At 42.6% G+C, this 17,327-nt stretch overlaps 2 protein-coding genes across 3 annotated transcripts in view; one reads left to right on the top strand and one right to left on the bottom strand.

Moving 5' to 3' along the window:
• LOC139345597 (nidogen-1-like) overlaps positions 1–6,140 on the top strand; it is a 29,149-nt gene extending 23,009 nt beyond the window's left edge. Inside the window, exons 14-21 of the mRNA XM_070984301.1 lie at positions 585–830; positions 958–1,130; positions 1,892–2,018; positions 2,413–2,584; positions 2,718–2,875; positions 3,003–3,126; positions 3,453–3,565; positions 5,388–6,140. Of these exons, the coding sequence (XP_070840402.1) occupies positions 585–830; positions 958–1,130; positions 1,892–2,018; positions 2,413–2,584; positions 2,718–2,875; positions 3,003–3,126; positions 3,453–3,565; positions 5,388–5,509 (1,235 nt within the window). The 3' untranslated portion in view covers positions 5,510–6,140. The remainder of the gene's footprint in view (positions 1–584; positions 831–957; positions 1,131–1,891; positions 2,019–2,412; positions 2,585–2,717; positions 2,876–3,002; positions 3,127–3,452; positions 3,566–5,387) is intronic.
• On the bottom strand, positions 6,140–17,263 carry tbce (tubulin folding cofactor E). 2 transcript variants are annotated; one of them, XM_070984398.1, is made up of 18 exons: positions 17,160–17,263; positions 16,837–16,960; positions 16,019–16,103; positions 15,580–15,732; positions 15,030–15,115; positions 13,408–13,507; positions 13,201–13,303; positions 12,440–12,516; positions 12,243–12,335; positions 11,048–11,112; positions 10,854–10,918; positions 10,580–10,732; positions 10,303–10,441; positions 10,021–10,089; positions 9,816–9,875; positions 9,620–9,711; positions 8,586–9,293; positions 6,140–7,677 (listed from the first exon to the last, which is right to left on the bottom strand). In XM_070984398.1, the coding sequence occupies exons 2-17, from the start codon at positions 16,949–16,951 to the stop codon at positions 9,198–9,200; spliced, it is 1,551 nt and encodes a 516-aa protein (XP_070840499.1). In that variant the 5' UTR covers positions 16,952–16,960; positions 17,160–17,263; the 3' UTR covers positions 6,140–7,677; positions 8,586–9,197. The 2 variants fall into 2 exon arrangements, with proteins under 2 accessions (XP_070840499.1, XP_070840490.1); XM_070984389.1 differs by having other exon boundaries at positions 16,837–17,263.
• Positions 17,264–17,327: the final 64 nt, after the last annotated feature.

The following is a 17,327-nucleotide window of genomic DNA, read 5'->3' as shown; positions in this document are numbered from 1 at the left end:
CCGCTTGTCTTTAATCTGTGGTTCTCTCCGCAGCTCACATGTTTATCTGCAGATGCCACGTACTAAAATCTGTCTCTACACAAGCAACAAAAGTTAAATAGCGTTCACCCTGTGAGGAGCTGTGGTGGAGAGTACGCTTTAGTTTTAAATAAAGGAGAGTTTGATGGATATTTATATTTCTGATGACTTTAACAGATCCTTTTCTTGATTAGGTTGTGTAAAATTCTTTAATTTTGTACCTTGTGAAAAGAGGAGGAACAAATAAAATGAAGAAAAAAAACCTTTTAATGTAATATTTAAAGTATGACACAAAGTCTCATGTCGTAAGTGTTCATTAATGCAGGATTAAGTATTTTGACATGTATTTGACATGCAGATTTAAGACTGACAATATCTTCTCATCTAAGAAAGAAAAAGTAAATAGATTTACACAAAATGTTGCACTATAGTATTCTTTGAAAGACGTCGCTGTGTTGACACAAACAAAATACAAATAAAACTGACTCCGGGTTTGCCCTCAGCAGAGGTCTTCATGCTGTCAACAATGCAGATATCTCACTCTGACTGTTCTTCTGTGTTCTCAGAGCGAGAGAAGACCCAGTGTGAGCGTCACAGAGAGAGCGCCCAGGCCTCCACCTCCACCTCCAGCTCCGGGATCTTCTCTTTCTTCCGTCCTCGGCCGGCCGTCGGTCAGTACATCCCTCAGTGTGACGAACATGGAGCCTACAAACCCACTCAGTGCCACACCAGCATCAGCCAGTGCTGGTGTGTGGACGCCAACGGCCAGGAGATCCCCAACACCCGCACCGGACCCGGCAGCACCCCCCTGTGTGAGCCAATTAAAGCCTTGACTGATGAGACTCTTCTTCTGCCTCTGTACTGTTTGTCATGTCAGGGATTCAGGAGTATTGAACACATCTGCCTCACCTGAACAATAAACTTTACCCTTCTATGCAGGTATTGACCAGTCAGTGACTCCTCCTCCAGTGGGTCCGACGCCACGGCCTGACGTACACCCAATTGCTCCGGGAACATACCTGCTGTTCGCTCAGAGCGGGAAGATCGAACACATCCCTCTGAATGGATACAAAATGAAAAAGGAGGAGGCCAAACCTTTGCTGCACATCCCTGTAAGAGAAAAGAAGCAAAATGTGCAAAGTCTCTGGTTCTCATAAATCCAGAAACAGGTCTTGATACCCCACCGTACTAGTTTTTTGATGGTGGCTTTTCTCTTTGGATGCTGCAACCAGCTTCCAGTCTTTGTGCTAAGCTAGACTTAACATGCGCTAGGCCGCTCTCTATACTGGACACATAGACGTGAAACTAATACCCATCTGATCAAAATCTCTCTTGTTGGACTGTTCCTTTAACCATCAGCCTTTCCCACAATCTAATCCTCAGTTCAAAGGATATTTCTACTATAAATCAGGTCTTTTATGTAGTTTATTTTTTTCTGTTAGAGAAGACTAAATACTGAGATCTGAGAGCTCTTTGACAGAAATGATCCTTTAAGTGTAACCACAAACTCAGATGAGCTCCTTGCAGAAGTGACAACTCGTCAAAATATCTTGACTTTGGGGAGTGTTTCCTGTTTGGTCAATTTGGTCCTCATAAGTATAGATTTAGCAGAAGCGATACAGTCATGCAGTCATGAACCAAACAATGCTCTTACTGTTCTTGAACAGATTTCAGCATCAGAACTCTTTTCTTCTCTGTCGAAGCCCAGAAATGGTCAATATTAATGTACTGCAGCTGAACACAAAGCTCTGCGTCAGTGTCGGCGTCTTCCAGCCTGATGGGTCACCGTCATTCTGCCACTTCAGACATAAGACTCTTTGAAAGCGTCTCCGGATGAATGAAACCGTCTGTCTCTTCTTGTGCTTTCTCTCAGGACCGGGTGGTGATTGGCGTGGCTTATGACTGTGTGGAGAAGATGGTTTACTGGACCGACATCACCGGGCCGGGTATCAGCAGGGCCAGTCTGAGTGGAGGAGACATCATCCCAGTCATCACTTCAGGTACAACAGACGTCACTTCATCACAGACGTAAAGCCACCACAGCAGGGAAAGAGGGGACAAGAGGAAGTCAGCATTCACCCATTTACACACACGCTCGTGCAATGGTGGCTAGGCCTGCTCATTACGAGCATTAACCATCACACGCAGCATCAGGAGCAATTTGAGGTCAAGGATGCTTCGATAAGGGATCCCTCCTCTGATGCTCCTCCAGGTGTTTCTTCCATTTTCTACCCATTTAAGGGTTCTGGGGAGTTTTTTTGGCTGAATCGTGGGTCTGATGATCAAGGGTGTCATTTATTGTACAGATTCTAAAATACCCGGGGACACAGATGGGGTCCTGATTCAGAGTCCCTCCCATGACTGACGCCTGAGCTCTGTACTGTCCGTCCTCAGGTCTCCAGAGTCCTGAAGGCATCGCCATCGACCACGTGTCTCGTCTCCTTTTCTGGACCGACTCAATGCGCAACACCGTGGAGGTTTCCAAACTGGACGGCAGCCAGCGCCGAGTCCTGTTCGACACAGACCTGATCAACCCCCGGCCCATCGTCACAAACCCGGCGTACGGGTGAGTGTTGACCAATATGGAGATGGAATGAATCAGTCTGAGGCAGCATAATTTCTTTAACAGCAGTAGCAGCTGTAGTAAACAGCACTCGCAGTAGAAGGTTGGTCCAACTGGTTTTGTCCTGTTGGTGTAGGCGGCTCTTCTGGGCAGACTGGAACAGAGACGGGCCTAAAATTGAGATGTCCAACATGGACGGGACGGATCGGGTCGTCCTGGTGAAAGACGACCTGGGACTTCCAAACGGTCTCACCTTTGACCCTGAGAACCAGCAGCTGTGCTGGGCTGATGCAGGTGAGTCTCACCTGACAGGAACCTGAACAGTCTGATCAATCACTGTCCTCCAGAACTGATCCTTGTCCAGGTTTTCTCAGTCATGTGCTCCTCACAGTTGGTCATTGATTGATTGATGGATCTGCAGGTACTCGTAAGGTGGAGTGTATGGATCCTCACCGCAGGCTGCGGAGGCGGATCGTTGAGGGGATCCAGTATCCATTCGCTCTCATCTCCTTTGGAAGGAACCTTTACTACACTGACTGGAGGAGGTAACACACACACACACACACACACACACACACACACACACACACACACACACACACAAAAGATGTCTGTTGGAGTATTTTTGAACTCTAAAACTTGTGCAGTGTTGTTCTAGAAAGAACTGTCTAATAATTTGCAGGTTTTAGTAAAATTAATTTCCAAGCGCGTCACACTCAACATTCCCACAGCTAAAAGGAAACTGTGGATTTGAAATAAACAGCGCTGCTCTGTTGTTTGACAGGAACTGTCTCGTTAAGTCTTAAATTTGTTTAACACATCGCTGTGGTCTCTGTGTTTACGTGATTTGTTTCTGATGATTCTTCTTCAGGGAGGCAGTGGTTGCTGTGGACCGTCTATCAGAGAAAGAGACAGAAGAGTTTCTGCCGCAGAAACGCTCTCGGCTGTACGGCATCGCCACGACACCAACGCGGTGTCCACAATGTACGGCTGAGTCTCACTTACAAGCAACAGATGAGTCGTTCCAGTCAAAGAACAATGAAGGAAAGGAGGCATAGTCAGAACTTGACAAATCTTAGTGAAGTTTACTGGAACAGTTTCAGGAGATTTGCAGGTTGTGGTTAGCTTAGCATAAGAGGGGGAGGATGCGTCTGAAAACAGGTTCATAAGTGAAGACTCGCTAAAAAGTCTCGGTCATGATTCCACCGGTTATGAATATGCTGCTTTTCTTCAGATTTGGGTTTTGTTAGTTGTTGCTTTAACAACAGCTGCAGCTTTGAAAATCCAGACCGTCAAATCCTCAACAACTAAATCATGCAAACTCGTACGAAGAACAGGACCGCAGCACTTCAGTGCAGAGAGCGCATGTTGTACTCCGTGACCGTAGTAATTGATTCCAGGCACACATAATATGTGGATGGATATAAGTGTGGGAACTGTGTGGTGAAGTGACCTCAGGGGAGCCAGCTGTGGATGTGGAGTCTCACATCTGGCTCTGAGCCCTGAACTATACAGCTCTCTGTGCCCACCTGCTGCTTTCTAACCAGCAGTAACGACTTTCAGCCACCAGTGATGAAGCGTTCATAGACTTCTGAAGCTGCGTGGTAACATGTTCACTTCTCTCTGCTCTGATTTTACGGTCTGTCAGCAGCTGTCAGATCTGCTAACAAACACAACACAAAACGCCCCACAAAAAAAGAGCTGCGGGGCGTTTCAGTTGTTTGCTTGTTTGAGAAAAAAAACCTCTGCAGAGTTTGGTGAAGCTACAGCTTCAGAGGACACGGGTCTGAGTCTTACTGCCAGCGAGCTCTGATGAGTTTCTCCAGAGTCAGACCAGACGTAAAAGCCAAATGTCCCACAGTGGAAGCTAAATAATACCATCGCGGACTTCATGAATACAGGATACATCAGTATGAGCTGAACGAGAAACTCCTAACAAACCCACGCTCTCTGTCACAGCGAATGAAACAACATGAAAACAGCTGTCGTGACTGGTTACCTGAGGTAACTCCAGTTCTATCAGTGTGAACACAACTAGTGACAAAGGAAAGTCAAACTTGGCCTCGCGGGTGGTACATGAACGTGTTAGAGCTGCAATGAGCCACTCTTTTAATAGTCTGCAGGTTATTTTCTCAGCAAATCGCTTTTTTTATAAAACATTCGAGACCGTCATCATTTTACCAGAGTGAAAGTTTATATTGTTGAAGTCTAAAAGCCAAAATATAATGAATTTCACTTTAAGAAGACCAAGAAAATGCTCACATTTCACAAAACTGATATCAGCAATTAATCAATTATCAAAGTAGTTGCAGATGAATTCTCTTTCGATGGACTGACTGGTGCAGCTGTGGAACAATACAAGGTTTAGCATGTTAGTTTGTTAGCATGCTAACATGTGCTCAGTTAACAGAGTAACTGAAAGCAGAAAAAGCTGCAGCTACACATTGCGACTTGTGACTTTGATCATGAAGGTGACTACTCTATAGAGAATATAGCCTACAATATAGTATAGAAATGGGTATTTAGAGTATAAAGTTGAGAGAATATTATAGATCCAAGAGGAAACTGACTGAAGGGACTGAGAGAAAAGGGTGAATTATAAAGCTGTCTACTTCAGCACCACGGACAGCACCGTGGATTCATCAATACACCGTTAGACTGCTGATATTTCATGGTCATGGTCGGAGACGAATCCGCCCTCACATCATCCTCTGCGTGCAGCCTCGGCAGCTTTCTGACTGATATGATTCACTAAATCTTGAATATGAATAACTTCCTAACGCTGTTCCCTTCTCTCTCCCGTTAGCCTATAACTACTGCTCCAACAACGGTGGCTGTTCTCACCTGTGTCTGCCGCGGCTCGGCGGGTTCACCTGCCGCTGCCCGGACGGCGCCGCCGCCGGCCAATGTGAGGAGAGGAACCTGTGAGGTCTGCAGAGCGACGATAACGCTGCTGCTGCTGCTGGGAGAGAAAAAACAAAACACACTTAACTGAATTTTGGTGTTTTCTACTTTTCTTACTTGAATTGAACATTTCTATGATCATTTTAGAGTTTTATGTGTTTTTGGCCTTTGAAAGCTGTTCAGACCTCACTGTATTTATGATGTCACACTTCAGGTCCACCAGTGAGATCATTAACTTTCTTCTTCTAACTGTTAAATTCTGATGTGTTTGTAATCTGACTCCTGGCTGAAGAGTTTCATCCCAACATGAGAAAACAGTGACTCCGACATACAGGGATTCTATAAAAACGGCAGGTATACTAAAAACACTTTGACCAGATGATAGTTATTTGAAATGGTACTGAACAGTGAACATGTATTTTATTGTATTTTGAAAGTAGTTGTTCCTTATTGATTTCTTAAAGATCTGGACTGAAAGATGATCGCGAAAAACAATCAGATTTAATTCTAGCAATCTTCTGAAGTGCTCAAATACTTGAGGGAAGGGTTCCCAAGGGCCTTGAAAACCCTTGAAAATGTTTGACATTGAAAAAAAACTTCAGAGGTTTCTTAAAGTGGAAGAGAAAAACATAAATCCATCACTATGTTGCAGTTTAAAATGATTTCTTGGCTTGACAAGATGGTTAACTCTTGGACAGCCGGCATCAGAGAGCGGACTGCAGCTCGCGGTTCATCAGATCTGAGTCATAGCGACAGACAATCGCACTGATCTGCTGACAGCAGCAACAGAGGAACCCTGTCTGAGCGTCAGACTCAGGACCAAATGCATCATATCAACTAATGTCACATTTCATTTAACAGCTGTTCAGTGCGTTCCACAAACAAACGCATCATTTTTGAGTTAATCCAAATGTATTTTCTACCACATTTAGTGAAGACTGGATGAAATTTGAAGGAACAAATTGAAAATCTTAATCGTCTGTATTTACAGGCTGATCTTGAGCAAACTAATCAAAAATGTTGTTTGTATGAGCCAACAGGTAAAGAGCTTTGGTACTGACCGTTTGGTGAAACCAGATTTTGGCAGACATTTAGTTGATATCCTGCTAACTGATTATCAGTAGCACTGGAAACTCTTGGACCGAGAGAACGAGACCAGTGCAGATTAAAAAAGTGATCAATCGTCAAGTCTGCACAGATCTGACTGGACGCTGATCTGCAGGAGATGTCCGTCTTGTAAATGTCTGTTCAGAACGCTGCCTTTGATCGACAGGTTAGTCTGACAGAAATGCAGTTAAACCATCAGAGGTGTTTTCATCCTGTTCAGTCTGTAATGAGGTGAACAACAATCAAACCGGAGATATTAATGAACCTGAATAAGGGCTGGAAAAAAACTGAATCTGACTAAATTACATTTTTTTTAAAGGATGTGTAATAAATGAAGTTTTTTCATTGGTAAAATAAAACAGACATTATTCTGTACTTTAACAATCCTATATGATAAAATGACATTTACAGTGACCTTCAGACTTGCACCACTACGAGCCTGCGACTGATCCCGAGTGGTGGAAGAGTTTGATAAGGGCTCACAAACGTTTTAAGACTTACAAGAAGTATTCTGTTGTTTGTGCTAAGACTCACAGTGTATTTTTTTATATGAACTTGTAAATAACTACCTGATACGCAAACGATATTCTCTGATTTTCTAATGGTGCCTGAGATCTACATGATGATGATGATGATGATGATTACTGTGAAGGTGTGTGCAGGTTTGTTGGGGTGTAGCTCCTGTATGAACTTCTCATGGAAACATCATTCTTCCAATGAAGACTTGTGCAGTGGTGATTCATTCCAGCTGCTGAGAAAAGTCGGTGTTTTCATCCAAAATAAAAGTAAAGAAACAAACAACTGTTTTCATCGAAACTGTTTTTTGTTGTTCATAAAACTAAAATACAGAAGTCTATAAGAGCCAATATTAAAAAGAAATAATTTAAACTAAATTGTTTCTGATAATGTTCTGCCATTTTGAAAGTTTTATCTCATTTTATCTAGAAATCAGCTATAATTGTTTATATTTTGGCAGCAGTGATGCACTTTCAAACATGAAAATCCATCAATCCATTTTCTGTGCCGCCTATCCCTTTCAGGTTAGCGGGCGGGGGGGGGGGGGGGGGGGGCGGAGCCTATCTCAGCTGTCAATGGGCGGGAGGCGGGGTACTCCCTGGACCGGTCGCCAGCCGATCACAGAGCAACATATATACACAAACAACCATTCACACTCACACTCACACCTAGAGGCAATTTAGAGTCACCAATTAACCTAATGAGCATGTTTTTGGTCTGTGGGAGGAAGCCAGAGTACCCGGAGAGAACCCACGCATGCACGGGAAGAACATGCAAACTTCACACAGAAAGGCCCGACCTGGGAATCGAACCGGTGACCTTCTTGCTGTGAGGCACATGAAAATGTGAACATCAATATGACACAGACCATTTGCATACAAACAGGAAATCTCAAAGTGGATTAAATTTGAATATTTCCAGCCACAGACTGAAGGATAAAACCGTTAATGATGGTCTCTGACGACAGAGCTAAAGAGATGTTTAATGAAGCTGAGTGAACCAGAATGTTTCAATCAACCTAAATTTACTTTCACTTTTACACTTTATTCATGTTCTCTCATCGGTCTGTATAGAGATGACATTACATAAGTAATCTTGAGTTTTAGTTTCATCTTGGACTTTAGGATGTTACAGGTTATGGTCGTCACTGTTATATTATCTTAAGAGGCAAAAATGTTTCTATCGTTTCTGTTTGTGTATGTGCAACTTTTTGACTTTTGACTCACAGCAACACAGCAACAAGGTTGCCGGTTCGATTCCCGGGTCGGGCCTTTCTGTGTGAAGTTTGCATGTTCTTCCCGTGCATGCGTGGGTTCTCTCCGGGTACTCCGGCTTCCTCCCACAGACCAAAAACATGCTCATTAGGTTAATTGGTGACTGTAAAATTGCCCCTAGGTGTGAGTGTGTGTGTGAATGGTTGCTTGTTTGTGCCCTGCAATCGACTGGCGATCGGTCCAGGGTGTACCCCGCCTCTCGCCTGTTGACGGCTGGGATAGGCTCCAGCACCAGCCTCAGTCAAACCTCTTTAAACATAAAGTAACAGCCTGGTCTGATTCATGTTCTGATCTAATTTAATTCTAATGCCTTGTGAGAACTGGAGTGTGACTCTTTAGCCAGATTTATGTCCCCTGAACATGAGTAATACACATACACACAATCAGTCATTTAATAATAAAGACTTGGTCCTTCACTGAGACACAGCTAAAGCTCCTGCTGCCCTCTAGTGGTTGAAGTGTTCAAACACTCAACGCCTTTTCACCTTTGTCTGCACAGATTATACAGCAACCAAACCAAACTGCAATAACTCACAAGGTGTGAACGAACTGTTTGCTGTTATTAAATGCTTGTATTTGTGAACATTGAGTGAACAGATTGACGTGCAACATTGTGAACGGTGACTTTCTCTGTGTGTAATGTTTAAACAGATCCAGTCCGAGTCATTAAAAAGCAAATCCACCTCGCAGTGTGAGTCTGTGGGGCTGCAGTCTGCAACTGGATCTCAGTCCAACACAGAAGCAGGTCAAGCTCAGTCTTAAAATCTCTGCTCTGTCTCTGCCGTGGACCGTGCCAGTTCACCTCCTGGTCCAGGTCAGGACCAGCGGACCAACACCTGGTCTTCATCTTCTATGGAGTAAAACTGTAGAGTCTTCAGGTCGCTGTCGATCTCAAACTCTGTCCCCGCCACCTACAAACAGAGGATCTCAGTACATTACATTGGCTCAGGAAGCATCACGGTGGAGTTGGCAGGACTGGGTGTTGCTGATTGGTCAAACACCAACTAAACTACTCGACCACACAATTCCAGGAACAACAGAAATGAAGGATCCACAAAGTCGCTTTTGAACACTACGTCTATCAAACAGGATATTTCACCATCTTTACTGAAGGTCTATTGGAGGTATTGTTGTGAGTCTCTAGACTTTCAGCCTCCAGCACAGTTTATCTGCTGAGGACTGAGCTTCTGAGAAATGCACATCATCACGGTTTGACTCAGAAAAGTGGACATCTTACCTTGAGGCTGGTGTAGGTGAGCTTCAGATTTGCAGCAGGAATCTTCAGCAGTCTGTACAGGAGACCCTTCACCTTCTGAACCACCATGGAGGCTGCAGAACAGACCACACACCGTTCAATGACATTCTCCTGCTGCTGCTCCACAAGTGATCTCAAGTGTTATCGAGCTAAGAGATCCACTTTTCTGCCGCTTTACCTGGAAGCTTCTTCTCAATTGGCTTCCGCTCGGGGTCATCGGGAAACACAAAGGTGATCTCTGGTGAAGACGGACAAGGAAAAGATCAGCGTTCAGGAAGCAACACGTTGCTCTGGTGGGAAATCTGCTGGAACCACAGTGCGTTTATTTATGGCCTGTACGTATTAGCCAATCAGAGTGAACAGCAAAAAGAGGCGGGACTAACTTAAGAGCTGATTTTTCAGGGCAAATGGCTCGGGTTTCTTCAGCTCGCCTTCCTCTGGAGCTCCGTACTCTGAAACACAGGATGAGATGATCTTCATCATTATCATCATCACAGGAGACATCTGAGTAATAATAACATAAATAATATACAGCTAAAATAATAATAATAATTATAATAATAATTGGCTGTCTCTAGCTGTCAGTAGTCACTTTTTACTTGCTCCTTTTAATCATCGGCCAATCAACTGCTCTGTGACCTGATGGTGTTGTGGGTGTGGCTTACTGTCAATGAGGGTCAGGTAACGAGGGTGCTGACAGGTGAACTGGCTGCTGGGCAGACTCCCCCCACCTGCCTTCAGCCACTCCTCGCCAAACATCTTGATGTAGTCAATCTCTGCCCCCCTCCTCTCCTTAGGGGAGATCTGATGGAAACCATGGCAATGGGTCAGCATACATGCACACACGCGCACACACGCGCGCACACGCGCACACACACACGCACACACGCACACACACACACACACACACACACACACACACAAGACACAGGTTCAGCTCACCTCACGGCCGTTGAGGACGAGCAGTTGTCCCAGTTTGGCAATGACCATCTGAGTGGCCGTACTGGGGTTTCCATCACTGCTCACCAGCCGGTTACGATGACAGAAAAGCTTCACCAAACTGGGCAACTTGGCCAACTCGTCCACCACACACCACTGAGAGAGAGAGACAACATCAAAGTCTCAGCTGGATTAAAGTGACGCAGACTCTGATTTCACTCTGATCGGTCTTTGAGCAGCTCGTTGAGTCTGTATCTGAGCAGAAACACACACTGACCTCAGAGATGTTGTTGTCATTCAGGTTCAAGCTCATCAGTGCTGGGAACATGGCTGTTTGAGATCCTACGGGAGAAAGATTCAGCGTTTTCAGCTGGATCATGAACAGCTGGATTTTCTTCATGTCTTTCTTTCAAAGCACTCTCAGTAGAAATGTTAAACACGGTTATTCTAATTGAGTCGTTAGACTTTTACCAGGAGCAGCGTCATCAAATCGAAGGCGAGAGAGTCCAGTGCAGGGCAAGTTCAGATTCTCCAGTCTGTGATGAAACAGCAGAGTTTACAAACTATAACATGGAAATTTAAGATAGACACATGAAAGATGGTTTCACTGGTTTTACTCATAATATCTGATTTCCATATTTTACCTTATTTGTATACTATATTTCATTATATAAATATTCTATTAATTTCTGTTCTATATTGCTGTAGTGTACAATGCGTTACTCCTACTATAATACAGTATTGCTACTTTTGACCTTATCTATCGTGTCATGCTATTTTATACTGTACTATATGAAGTTATACTGGCATCATCAATTTGTCACTCATGTCTTATTATTGTTATTCTTTACTTTTCTCTAGTTATCTGGACTTATTTTTCTCATTGTGCTGCTCCAACACCTGATTTCCTTCTCTGGTGAATCAATAAAGGATTATTTTATCTATTGTAAGCTGTGGATATAGTCTTAAGTTTATCTCCTCTTTTCTGACATCTTCGGCTCGTGTCTGATTTCTTTGAAAACTGATCAAGCTGTTCTGTTCTGTTATCTATCAGCCAAGGACGATGGAAAGTGTCTGCCCTGAGAATGGTGTTGCTGTCAGCTGGCTTTCTATATATGGAAGTTTGTACACCTTCATTGTCTCCTTTAAAGATCTCTAGATCAAGAAAATGAATGTATTATGTATGTACAGACCCTAACAAAAGAATATCATCTATGTACCTGCCACACGTCCATGGTCCTTAAAACTGATGATCCAATGTTCTTAATGACATTAACTTTAGTTAATACATGTGTCCCATCTTGAATAAAAGAAGGCAGATTTAACACACACAAATCATGTCACCTGGCCATACTGATCACGTGACTATTAGCCAGCCTGTATATGAAAGAACTGAAAGGTGACCACTTTGAACTCACTGAGATGAAGGTCTTAATGGCTGAAATGCATATTTTCACTCTTATGTTTCAACAGTCATGAGATATGAAAGACTTTTGATTCACTACCCTCTTTAGTCCATCAGATGTGTTTTATTTTGTGCTTCTTCTGTAGAAAGCAGGCACAATTGTGTCCTTTTTAACACTGTGAAATACTGGCCAGAAACCGTTCGGCCCTAAATTGGATGTATGTGACATTAAACTGATGAAACAGTAGGTGTGTACTGTACCTGGGCAAAGCAGCTAAACTGAGCACGCTGTCCTGTACTAAGGGATTACAATTCAGACTGAGAGCCTTCAGTGACTGCAGGACTCCGTCAGGCCTTTAAAGCAACAAACAAATGAAAGAAACTCAGGTTAGACTTCCCAGCCTGAAAGTCAGATACTTTAGGATGAAGGGAACTGGAAACACAAGCAGCAACGTTACCTCTGCAGCTCTGTGATGTTGTTTTCTTCCAGATGAAGATCCTGCAGCTGTGGCCACATGGGAGCGCACTCCAGGATCTGACCACAGACAGACGGAGATAAGTCAAGAAACACAGACGACAATTAAGAAATACATGTGGATGAATGATTTCTTAAGCACCAGCAGGAAACAAGAGGTCAATTATTTTGACTGTTTGCACATTTGTGACATTTATCAACACAAAAAAACCCCCTAAGCTTTAAGTTATTCAGCTTTTACGTGAACTGTTTTTATGAGATCAATAACAAGAACAAATTAATTTAAAAACATATGAAGTTATCAATAGTATGAAAACATATTTAGACTCAAAGACATGTGTGTCATATGTGATGGAAGGTAGATGGAAAATGTATAAATAATGAGAATAAATAATAACAATTATTAATATTACTGTTGTTGTTGTTGTTATTTGCACAGCACAGTTTATACAAGAAATGCAGCTGTAAGTGTTTTACAACAAAAAATGACATGCATCATAAATTATGAAAATAAAACCTACTTGATAACAGTAAAAATTAGATGAAAATAAAGATGAAAATAGAGGATATAGTAAATAGAATACATATTAAATATCAAAATATATTGGTAATATAAATAATCATTTTTATACACAGAACAGAAGTAAACACATTTTATGATCTTTTCCTCTGACAGTGGAGATAAGTACCAGTACGGGGAATTTTAAACTGATCTTGTGTGTGTTGTTATGCACTGACACGTACCTGTGACCAGGTAAGGTCGCAATTGTTGAGGAAGAGGATTCTGAGGCTGCTGAATGCTTGGCAGTGAGCAGAGGGGTCAGAGGGCAAACACAGTCTGTTTTTACTAAAAAATAAAGAAAACAGGATGAAGCGTTCAGTGAAAGAAAGGATCAATGATAATACATCCAACAGACTCTCACACACAGTCCTCCTCAGAGGAACCTGTACCTGAGCAGTAGTTCCTCAAGCTGGTCCAGCTGCTGGGTGATAGCAGCCACGTCCTCCCAGGAGGACAGCAGAGTCCCACTCATATCCAACAACTGAACATCTGATCACTGCTGTTAAGGAGTCACTGAGCAAGCTCACAATCACACACACAACAAACACCGACAGTCAGCAACAGTCACCAATATTTATTGACAGTCACCAGCAATGTTGTGCTGTCAAACAACAAACAACCGACTGTTTCAGTTCAATTCTGACATCTGTGAAACACTGTGATCATCACATACTCACACATTTACACTTGTGTTGACAATTCTGTTACCACGTTCACAAGACAGAATGAGCGCCTGGCAACAAAAAATGTCCTCAGACTAGGGCTGGGCGATAAAACGATAACGATATGTCTCGCGATAGACACGTAATAAATATCAATTAAAAAATGCGTTCGATAAAACATTCCATAATTTTTTTTCCTTCGTCGGAAGAAACCAGAAGTGGCGAAGCGAGGTTGGTTACATGAAGAAAGGCACTCGCTCTCAGGTAACCGAGCAACGTGGGGAGTAATTGCTGATCAGTGGGAGTGATATGCTAACTTGCCAATCATGTAAAAGTATAATTTTCGGTTGCGCCATCTCGTTGTCACGTGTTTGATTCTTCACGAGGAGTGAGATGAGAAATAGAAAGTCAGCGCAGCAGCAAGCGAAGAAATTGTCGATAGAACAGGGAAAGTCAGCTCGCCAGTATGGCAGTTTTTTGGATTTTATAAGTCGGACCGTAGTCAGACCAATGTGGTCTGTAACTTATGCAACCAAGACCGGTAATACCACAAATTTGTTTAACCACCTTAGCCGCACTCACTCTTTGCAGTGCAGCTGTATTCGCCAATGTCCAACAACATCTGCAACTGCAGCACCACCGCACAAGAAGCAGACCACCATGCAGAGGTATCTGCTTCAGCGCCTGATGACAAATCATCTAAAAGGCACGAAGAGAAGCCAGGTTATAAACATCTCTTACACGTGTTTTGGGTTTTTTTTGTTTTTTTTTAACACACTTGCAATAAGAAGAATAATTGAATAGTTTATTAATGTTTAGAGTAAGAAGAATGACTAGGCTGGTTTTATAGTTCAGTCAATCTTACTGTGTGGTCTATCATGTTTGTTTGTTTTTTGTATGTTACAGATGTCAAGTCTACCTCAGTTTCTGCTATGTTTACAAAACACTGCACATATTTGAAAACATTTTACTGACCAGAAGGTGAATCAGCTTGTGAACTTCCTGCACTAAACCTGCAGAAAAAAAGTTCTCAGGTTTCTCTCTGTTTACATTTTTACACTTTTTTTTCATTTATTATTTGAGTGTTTTCAATGGTTGTGTTGACATTTCCTTTCCTTTGTGCCTTGATAGCTCAGGGGATTATAATCAGAGGAAGGTTAGATTTAAATAAAAATGTTTAAATTGAATGTATTTTTCTCCTGGTCCTTATTTTAAATAGGTATTAAAAAATATTAATAATTATTGATATCGACCGATATAAAACACTTATATCATGATACAGTTTTCAGCCATATCACCCAGCGATTAAATTCAGCCAGGTGAGGCCTGAGAGGTTTGTGGAAAGATACTTGGAGTGGTTTTCCTGATTTCTCCTTCAGCTCCAGGCCCGTTCACTTCAGAGTTGCTCATACACACTGTTGTAAGGCGCTCAAAACTGTCGAGACATAAAAAAGAAGGATGGATTCAATCAAACCAATTCACACCTCGACCTATTAACTCCTCTACAGTTATATATAACTCGCTCCACACCAGTGAACTCAGGGGCAGAAGATGATCCATGACTCTTCATCTGATTAAAGCCAGGATTTAAATAAGAGACAGTGTCTGAAATAAAGGCAGATAAAAAGCTGGTGTCTAATAAAGGCCAACCAACATGTTGGACTCTGTTACGGAATTAGTGCTGTGAAAATGTACATTATTCTGAATTCATCATCAACACAAGTAAACATGTTGGTGGTGAGTTTGCATCAAATGAACACAGAAGCAGAAAACCAGGAAACATCTTTATAAATAATGAAATATAGTAGAACAGCTAAGTCTCTAAGTTAAGACAGTTTGAGAGATTAAAGCAGACCAGTCAGGTCATACAATGTGATGACACACTGATGAGCTTCATACCTGTGCTCAAGGACTCTTAGCCATTGGAGCGTCTTGGAGGCTTGACTCAGCACCTCATTTGAGTTGATCTGGTACTGCTCTTGCACAGCGGTCAGGTAGTCCACTCCGAAGCTCACTTTCGTGGGACGGACAAAGGAGCCACCTTTAGGGTGTCTGAGAGTGGAGAGAAAACCATCACGGACGATACAGTTACTTGTGCCAGACTGATCACATGTGCCAGAAGTTATAGTAAGAAAATCTAATGTTTGAAGAGAAATTAAATTGCTTTCATTTTTCATTTTAATTCACTGAGAATTCAGTAACCCTACGGATGTATGTCAGGAATCATCCAGAGGATCCTCACCATCTGGTAATGAAAAGCTTTGATAATGAACGACACACGGACACTGTAACTTAAGGGAGTGGATCATTTCGGCTGCATTAAAGTGACAGTAACTACCTGCATGTAAAATACTGGACTCCTTTGTGGCTGCCGTTGTGTTTGCCTCTGTCTGGGTGATCCCATTCAATGCCGAGCCACAGCCCTCAACACAAAAAACAAACATTAGGTTAGTGTTAGTGAGTTAAGTATCAATTGTGTGGGTGGTCAAGTATCGATGTGGGCAAGTCACTAAGTGTGGCTGTTTGCGTTTGATGGTTTGGGCTTTTTCTGATATGATTTTTTGCCTAAACTTAACCAAGTAGTTTTGGTGCCTAAACCTCACCAAACTATGACTGGCACCTGAAATGCTTCTCAGCAAACAATGGAAAATTCATGTCCATGTGCATGAATCCTACAGAATAAATGTCATGACTACGTGATGAAATGTGAAGGGGCTGTGCTGAAATGAAGAAGTTCTCAAATGTTAAATGTCACCCAAACACAAGCAGCCATGCAGCAACCCTAACCCTTAAATGATATTTAGTCTAAAATTAGTAAAACTTTGAGTTAAATCAGGAACTACTTGTCAGAACAGGAAGTAAACATTATAAATTTGATATATCATCGTATGCCAAACTTCACAGGTCTAAATGTACAGACACATTTCAAAGTAAAGCACTGAGGCCCTGGTGGCTGTGAAGCGGTCATATAGGGTGAGGCAAAGCCTGTGGGCATGATAACCTGTGTGATGTTTTCAAAAAAAGGCCACTGAGCCTCAAATATGTCATGACTTTACTGACGAATTCACTGACTGTAGAAAACACCAACCTAGCAACTAGTGGGGATAATCACTGGCTAAATCAGGGGGAAATGTCCACCTGGCACACGGGTCTCACCTGCTGTCGGTGGCACCGGGCCCACATACCGCACCGTGGCCCGCTCCTCGCCGCAGGACACCCGCTTGCCCACTGCGTCTGCCGGCACCTCCGGCTCCGTCTGGTCAACTCCCATCGAAACCTCCTGCGGAAGACCCACAGTAACCACGGGAACCACTATTTAATACTGCAGTAACAATTAAACTCCATATTCCAGTGACATAGTTTGTGTCAGTATAACATGACGCAGCTAACAGTAACTATACTCTACAGTTAAGTCTTAAAGATGAAAAACAAGATGAAATAATCACCGACATAAAAAAAAAACTATAAAATCACACGACCTGTGATGTTTCGAGATATAACTTTTGAATTCTTTCAGCTACTTAACGTTAGCTCACGCTAGCTACCAAACCAAAACATTTCAAGTCTCGGGTTCACCGGAAGTGACAGATTTTGAGGTTGCACTCACTTGTCACAGACCTTTTCCGAATAAAAAAAGATGATAAATA

The sequence above is a fragment of the Chaetodon trifascialis genome, chromosome 2 (assembly GCF_039877785.1).
Source record: "Chaetodon trifascialis isolate fChaTrf1 chromosome 2, fChaTrf1.hap1, whole genome shotgun sequence".
Lineage (NCBI taxonomy): Eukaryota > Metazoa > Chordata > Actinopteri > Chaetodontiformes > Chaetodontidae > Chaetodon > Chaetodon trifascialis.
This window is presented reverse-complemented; position numbering and strand designations above follow the sequence as displayed.

Excerpts from the sequence above, each read along its gene's own strand:
- tbce (XM_070984389.1), bottom strand. The coding sequence starts at position 16,951 with ATGGGAGTTGACCAGACGGAGCCGGAGGTGCCGGCAGACGCAGTGGGC. Across the intron at positions 16,104-16,836 it reads CCCGGTGCCACCGACAGCAG|GGCTGTGGCTCGGCATTGAA; the intron begins GTGAGACCCGTG and ends TTTTGTGTTGAG. Across the intron at positions 9,712-9,815 it reads AATTGAGAAGAAGCTTCCAG|CCTCCATGGTGGTTCAGAAG; the intron begins GTAAAGCGGCAG and ends TCTGTTCTGCAG.